The sequence below is a fragment of the Bos indicus x Bos taurus genome, chromosome 8, assembly GCF_003369695.1.
Source record: "Bos indicus x Bos taurus breed Angus x Brahman F1 hybrid chromosome 8, Bos_hybrid_MaternalHap_v2.0, whole genome shotgun sequence".
NCBI lineage: Eukaryota > Metazoa > Chordata > Mammalia > Artiodactyla > Bovidae > Bos > Bos indicus x Bos taurus.
Window position 1 is genome coordinate 52,730,022 of NC_040083.1, and position 7,320 is coordinate 52,737,341.

The window sequence follows — 7,320 nt, forward strand, 5'->3', positions numbered from 1 at the left end:
GGAGAAGTAGATGTAAAGGAAGAGTGACCCATCCATCATTAGACCACTATTGCTTACAAGAGCTCCCCAGGGGGATATGCCAAATCTAAAACATTGCTAATATCTGCCCAAATTAATGCTACAGAGAAACAAACAAGTTATACAAAAGCTGTCGCTTTTTTAGCTAGTTATAAAATATTCCCCAAATTTCTGATTAAAGAGTGTCCTTGCTCACCTGATTGCACCTTCTCAGACCCGAGGTGCTGTCGGAACAGCAGTCACCAATTCTTTATCTTTGAGAAGACCAATCTACTCTGAGATTTACCCGGAAAAAGTCTCATTCTCTGGCCCCGGGGCCAGAACAAACCACAGCTCTCCAATTTGAAAGTTCAGGCAGTGAGAAATGGAGCTGACTCTAGGACTAAGGCAATCAAGGGCTCTTTTCTCATCAGCCCCTAAGGCGGTGACACCACATTCGCAAAAGTGTTTTGGATTCCTGAGTTTCAGGCTTGGGAATGCTCTGACAGGAGGCACAGTCTCAAGTGCGCCAGCCCAGGCTTATGATGGGGAGAGAGCTGATCCTGCAGTCTGTGATCAGAATGAGCTCAGCTTTCCAAATGAAACTGCTCTACCAGCATCTCCATCCTTCTTAGTCCTTACCACCATGGCCCTTTAAAAGGCATGGAACATTCATTTTAAAGATGCTTTTTATTGATACATATGACCTTGTTTCTATAAAGGAAGTCAGGAAGGATATATTTCTCAATTTCCAATCAAGATGATTCCTCTGCAGACACACTGCAGTGTTTTTCTTTTTTTGAAACCTCATCTCCTCTATCAACTCTGATGTGGTTGGTCCTTTGGAGTTTTGAATGTGCTTTCTTGTCCCTATGCCACACAGCAGAGTGTCAGTTGACATTTAGGGTCACCCAGGATTTTTCTACTACAGAAGTCCACATATGGACCAGTTTCCACTGCAGAAATGAGCCTTTCACCTGCAGCCGGCACTGCTCGAGGGCAGATGCATTCCCCAGACTCTGGCGGTGACAGTGACCCTCTCCCCACAGCATTTCTGGGATACTGATGTGCCCTGTATCCTTCTGCTTGCAGCTGACACTTCCCCCAATGCTGGCTCATGACCCAGCTCTAGGGCACGAGGGCTGCAGCTACACCCAGCCCTGAGCACCCCTTGACTTGTATCAGCTGGTGTGGTCTGGCAGTGGGAGAGGCTCAGCGGCCAGGCTGCCCCGGGTAGAGACCCTGGCTTCCTGCCAGTCAGAATTCCAGGGGTCTCATTCCTCATTTAGCTCCTCTTTTTCTCCAAAGTTCATGGGAACTTGGACCATTAACTGACATCATAAGGCTGTCTTGGCCTGAACACTTTTTTGAGCTAACCACTATGACATTGGAGGACATTTGCCAAATCACAGGGTAGGGCTCAAAGCCCTCATTCCCTCCCCATCTTCAATTTCTCTTACCACAGAAAGAGTCTAAGAATGACTAAGATACCACTACAGAAATGGTATAACTGAAAATGGAAAGTGCAGCTAAAATGTAAAGATAGATCTGGAACTATGGAATTTGATCTCTGTCCCTATTTCAGCTCAGAATGGGCAGGTGGAAAAGTCAAGAGGGCACTGGCAGGAGAAAAAGAAAATGTGTTTTTGCTCTTATTTCTAGTTCGAGCAGTGAGTATCCAGATCAGAAACATAGCTGGAGGATCAAATAATGACTTTTTCAAAATAAGGGTTACCTAAGGCAATGGCACCCCACTCCAGTACTCTTGCCTGGAAAATCCCATGGACGGAGGAGCCTGGTAGGCTGCAGTCCATGGGGTCGCGAAGAGTCGGACACGACTGAGCGACTTCACTTTCACTTTTCACTTTCATGTATTAGAGAAGGAAATGGCAACCCACTCCAGTGTTCTTGCCTGGAGAATCCCAGGGACGGGGGAGCCTGGTGGGCTGCTGTCTATGGGGTCGCATAGAGTTGGACATGACTGAAGCGACTTAGCAGCAGCATGATGGACAGGGAGGCCTGGCGTGCTGCGATTCATGGGGTCGCAAAGAGTCGGACACGACTGAGTGACTGAACTGAACTGATGTGTGGTTATCCCTCAGAAATGACTTGTTCAGGCTGATCTGCGATGGCCGAAACTTAGAAAGGAATAAACCACAGCGACTGAAGGATCACTTTGAAAAATAATTCTCTGCAAAACAATCATCTTTTGCTTTGCAAAACAATTCTCAATAGACTGGGAAAAAATTCTAAATGGTCAGTAAAAACAGGAAGATATATTCATCCTCCTGTATAATAAAATAAATACTGGTTTTAAAAAAGAAAAAGAAACATAGCTGAGTTCTCCTAAGGGGAAGGGAACCCAGGTAACAAGCATCATCCTTTGATTTCCATCCCTACTGCCTTGGTGGGTCTTGCTCTTCTGGTGCTAATTCTAGTGTCTTGATTGTTTTAAAAATAACTGAATCAGTTCCCTAGTTGTCAAGAAGGCACCACTTCTAGAGACTGTGCTTGGAAGGAGTGACTATTTCCCTTGCTGTCCTCCGCCTTCAGCTAAGGTGTTTTACAGAGAAACTGCAGGTACCCAAGCCAGTTCTTACCAGGCAGGAGGCAGGCCCCCTTGAGAAGCATTTGAGCTTCAGAAGAGAGTGATCTCTCTTAGGCCATACTTGAGGTTTACTTTTGTCATTTCTCATAAATACCACATATTCTCACGAATGAAGGGGAAGTATCAGAAGGGTAAATTTAAGGAAAAGTCGGATGGGATTAAGTAACTGAATCTGCCTCAGTTTGAGGACTAGCAGAACTGAGGTGAAAAAAGAATTAGGAGACCACTCTCCCAATTTCAATAGAAATAAGCTTCAAGCTACCTGATTAAAAATGAAAAACCTTCCTTCTACTTCAAAGATTTCTGCTCCACCCAAGGGCCTGGCCTAGAACAGCAGAGCTTCTCTCCTCACAATGACAGATGAATAATAAATGCTCCTAGTCAGAAGAAAGGGCATACAAACAATTTCTCCAAAGTTTTGGTTATTGGAGATTTTATCTACGGCTAACAGTAATTCCATTTTACAATTTAAAATTTCTTTGGTCTTTGAAACTAGCTAGCTCCAGTGATGAAGAGGTTATGTTAATGCAACACAACAAGACCCTACAGGGCCTGCCTGGAGCAGACTCCTCCCCTCCCGCGTTCTCCATCTGCCTCTGCAGGAAAAACTTTAACCTCCTCGGCCTTCCTTGAGCTCCAAAGAATAAATTTGATCAGGGAAGTGAAAAAAATGCAGAAAGAAAGAAAAACAAGACAAAATCATAAGAATTTAGCCATTAAAAAAAGTCAAGGACTTCTTAAGAGTTATAGATAATATTCTGAGCTATATCCTTTGAGCTCTTTTTCAGACACTGAAACCCCCATCAGGTAGAAGTTAACTATATGCTGCCCACAAGCACATAGGTCCCAGAGTGGTTGGAACCAGAGAAGGTCTGAAACTGGTGAGGTCCCAATTACCTCATCACCAACCAATCAGAAGAATGCTCATGAGTTGATCGTGTACCCTACAATGCCCCTGTCCCTCACCATGACTTTTAAAACCTTTCCCTAAAAGTTATTGGGGAGTTCAGGCCTTTTGAGTACTAAATACTGGACTCCTTGTTTGGAACCTGAAATAAACATTGCATTTGTTTTTTTTTTTTAATTATTATTATTATTATTATTTTTTACTTTACAATATTGTATTGGTTTTGCCATACATCAACATGGATCCGCCACTGGTGTACACGTGTTCCCCATCCTGAACCCCCCTCCCACCTCCTTCCCCATACCATCCCTCTGGGTCATCCCAGTGCACCAGCCCCAAGCTTCCTGTATCCTGCATCGAACCTGGACTGGTGATTCACTTCTTATATGATATTATACATGTTTATTCCCTTTCAAAGTCTTAATGTTACCAAACCAAACTTGGGTTGGCTTCCCTGTACTCAGTAAAGCCAATCTACTGACACTGGGTTATGGTACAAGAAAATGCAGTTCTATTTCCAGGGAAGCCAACCCAAGTTTGGTTTGGTAACATTAAGACTTTAAAAGGGAATTGGTTATTTCAAATCATTAAAAGATATATATCATATGTACAGAATATCAAAGAAAGAAGTCAAATAGGTAGGAAATAATCCCTGCCCATTAGACATTTTTTTAGGTTTCATAGAGAGAAATCTATATCAACTTCTGATGGAAAATGGCTTAAAGATAACACCAAATTCAATCTAGTTCTGGTCTAATAAAGTCTAGGTGAGAACCAGCATGATAATTTTCTTCTTCCTAAAGTGTTTCCCAAAGGATTAACCTAATTTTTTAACACCCTACAATTCTGTTGTGAATAAACCTCTCACAAATGAATGCCATAATTACTGACTTAATTTTTTTCTCCTAAACAAAGAGTGAATATATATATACATATATATCTCCTCTAAAGTAAAAGGTTTACCTACTACTATAGTTGAATGTTGTATATTAAGTAAAACTTTGATTTATCTAGAAAATATAATTTGTGGGGGGAAATGTGACACTAAAAGTGACCAAACCACCTTTACTGTGGCGAAAGATGAAAGATTACTTGTGATCGCTAACAAAAAACCTATTACAAGAAAAAAGATAAAATTAGCAGTAATTAGTCTTCCAGCTAAAGCAGGAAACTGGGAATAGTATTACAAACAATCACTTCTTTTTCCTGTCATCTTTTTTTTAATGATGAAGAGCAACTGTTCCTCTAATGAAAGGACTCAGTAAATAAACTTAAGCATGACTTTAACCTAATTAATCTGAAACAGGGAATTTTTCACCTCAGCAATTGCTCTTCGGAAATGAGACAAACCGCTTGCTCACATCAGACCCCACAATCTAAATGTTTATTATTAAAATAAATGTTACAGGAGTGGAACACAGGTGCAGTTTACAACTGCGTGATGATTGAGCAACATTTTTTTATCCATGGAAAAAATGAGTAAGTTGCCAAAATTGATCTTTTTTGATCATTTCTCACTTAATGTTAGAAAAAGAACAAAGAGCATAGTTATACTATCAGAAATGCAAAAAAAGAAAAAAAGAAATGCAAGTATTTCAGTTTTTTCCTTCATGTGCTCAAGTAAACCCACAAGAGGGTCAGCAGTAAACACAGAAACAATCACAAACCTCCTCTATTCTGAAATCCCCACAGATTATCAGTCTCTGGGAGGCTTAAGGTAGAAAACAAAGTATTTATATTAGCATTAGTCAACTTTAAAGGTCTCTTAAAGGATACTTACAGTTAAATCTCTGTAAGAATCAACTTTAATAGTCTTTTAAAGGGTACTTACAGTTAAATCTCTGTAAGAATCACACATTCATCTTCACTCCCTTTGTTGTGCAAGGGTAAATGAGTTACAGAAAAAAAAAAAAAAAAAAAAACCCTGCAAATACTGTGCCTTGTGATTAAGACGTCATCTTAATGCAGACTTTGTATTTTGGCTTTTATGAAGGTTTAAAGGTTAAAGGCAACATAAATTATGCAATTCCTCCTATGCCAGGCCTATAAAAGGTGCTTTCAGTGTTCATTAAAGATATTGCTTCCAAATGGGCAAAAGCTTTTTTGTTAAGTGCCAAAAGAGAAACATTTCCATTATGCTCATTACTGCAATGCTGGAGAGCCAAAACAATTTGGAATCAGGAAACTGCTAGACTCTGTTGTTCCAGAATGTACAGCAACTGTCAGTATACACAGTGAGAAACTACCCTTCACTGTTTGGACAGCAGTACAGTAAAACAGAGTCAGCCAACACGCTGGTCTGCTTCCAGGAGACAGATAATCTGGAAAACCCCAAAGCAACAGCAACAGTTGAGGTTTTCCCCTTCTGCTTCTGCCACAAGAGACAGATAGGGCCCAGAGAGACTCGATCCAGGAAGGAGCAAGCCCCATGTAAGGGATGCTCGGGTAAACTGCTATTCTCACACATTCCTCTAGGTCGGCATTACCACTTCCTCATTTAGGTTTTGTCATCCCCTTCAGCTAAAGTACAGCTTCCCTTTACACTTAAGCGTACTGCATCTGCAGAAGTCTGGGCTCTTTTATCGCAAGGACCACCACATCCATTTATCCTCTAGCCTTCTGGGGCAAACTGTTGATTTGACTGGATCTGCGTCTCTCCAACTACAAGCCAAAGAGATCAGAGCTGGACACACAGCGCCCAGCTTCGACCAGGTCACCACCACCCCACCCGGCGCTTTGCCTCTGGGGGCGGATTATGGAGACAGACTGCCTGGTGTAAGCCCCCAGAGTCGCAGAGATTCTTTCCAGAGGACAGCCCGCACTCCCTGACAACTAAGTGGCAAAGTTGTTTCTTGCTCCTCTGCTGTAATGCCCACCCATCAACACGCGCGCGCGCGAACCAACGCACACAGCTTTGCGCCCTCAACTTACCAATTTAGACTTGGCGCGCTGCAAAAATTCTTCCATGTCGTTGAGAAAGGTATGGACCGGAGATACCCGGAGGGCGCAGAGGACTATCTGCTCCCGGGCGAGAGGAGCCGGGTCCCCGGAAAGTGGCCGCCTGGGACGCAGCGACCAGCTGCTCCCTCCTACCGCTCGGAGGCGGCTGAGGTTGTGGCTGAGCTCTCGGCTGTCGCCTCCCAGGGCTCCCCACCCCACCCCGAGCCCCGCCGCCCGCTCGGAGCGTCCGACTCTCCCCTAATAAGGAAAGTGGGTGTGACGCCCGGGAGCCCCAGGGCGCTCCTGGCACGCTGGCTGGCACGCGCCTGTGGGGCCGGAGCTCCGGGGCTGGGGCGCGGGGGCGGGAGTGTTGGCGGATGGCGAGGGGCTCCTCCGCCAATCGCAGGGCCCCGCTGCGGCCTCCTGACGTGGCGCGCCGAAAGATGCTGCAACCATGGACAGCGCCCAGAAGTGCGAGCCAAGTGCAAGGGGCTGCTGCAGAGGGAGGTTCTGCCGCAGGCACCGCCGCTGTCAGCCAGGGGAGGTGGAAAGAGGGAAGAGAGGCCCCCAGAGAGCTCCCCTCCTCGGCCAGCGCCTTCCTGGCTGGCTGGCAAGTTACAGAGAGCTCCAATGGTCACTTAATGAGCCGGCTCTGCTGGCCTGGCCAGGGGACACACTCAGCTAGATTGTGGGGTGGAGGGGGTTACTGCTCAGCTAAAAGCAGTACGACCTTGATGGAAAATAATAGGAAGAGCAGGCTAGGAGATTGTGGTAGGTTGCATCTTTCCTCCTTGCTCTCAAAACATACCTGCCCAGCAACAGACCTCTGCAGTTCACCCTAATTGGGTACCCTTATGTTGGCCCTGGG

The 7,320-nt window shown here is 44.6% G+C and overlaps 1 protein-coding gene across 9 annotated transcripts in view; it reads right to left on the reverse strand.

Moving 5' to 3' along the window:
- PRUNE2 (prune homolog 2 with BCH domain) overlaps window positions 1-6,705 on the reverse strand; it is a 292,420-nt gene extending 285,715 nt beyond the window's left edge. For 8 of the 9 annotated variants that reach the window (XM_027549502.1, XM_027549497.1, XM_027549494.1 and 5 more), the window contains exon 1: window positions 6,444-6,665. In XM_027549502.1, coding sequence (XP_027405303.1) covers window positions 6,444-6,479 — 36 coding nt within the window. In that variant the 5' untranslated portion in view covers window positions 6,480-6,665. Of the gene's footprint in view, window positions 1-6,443 lie in introns of all 9 variants that reach the window. The other variant, XM_027549503.1, reaches the window with a different exon arrangement.
- Window positions 6,706-7,320: the final 615 nt, after the last annotated feature.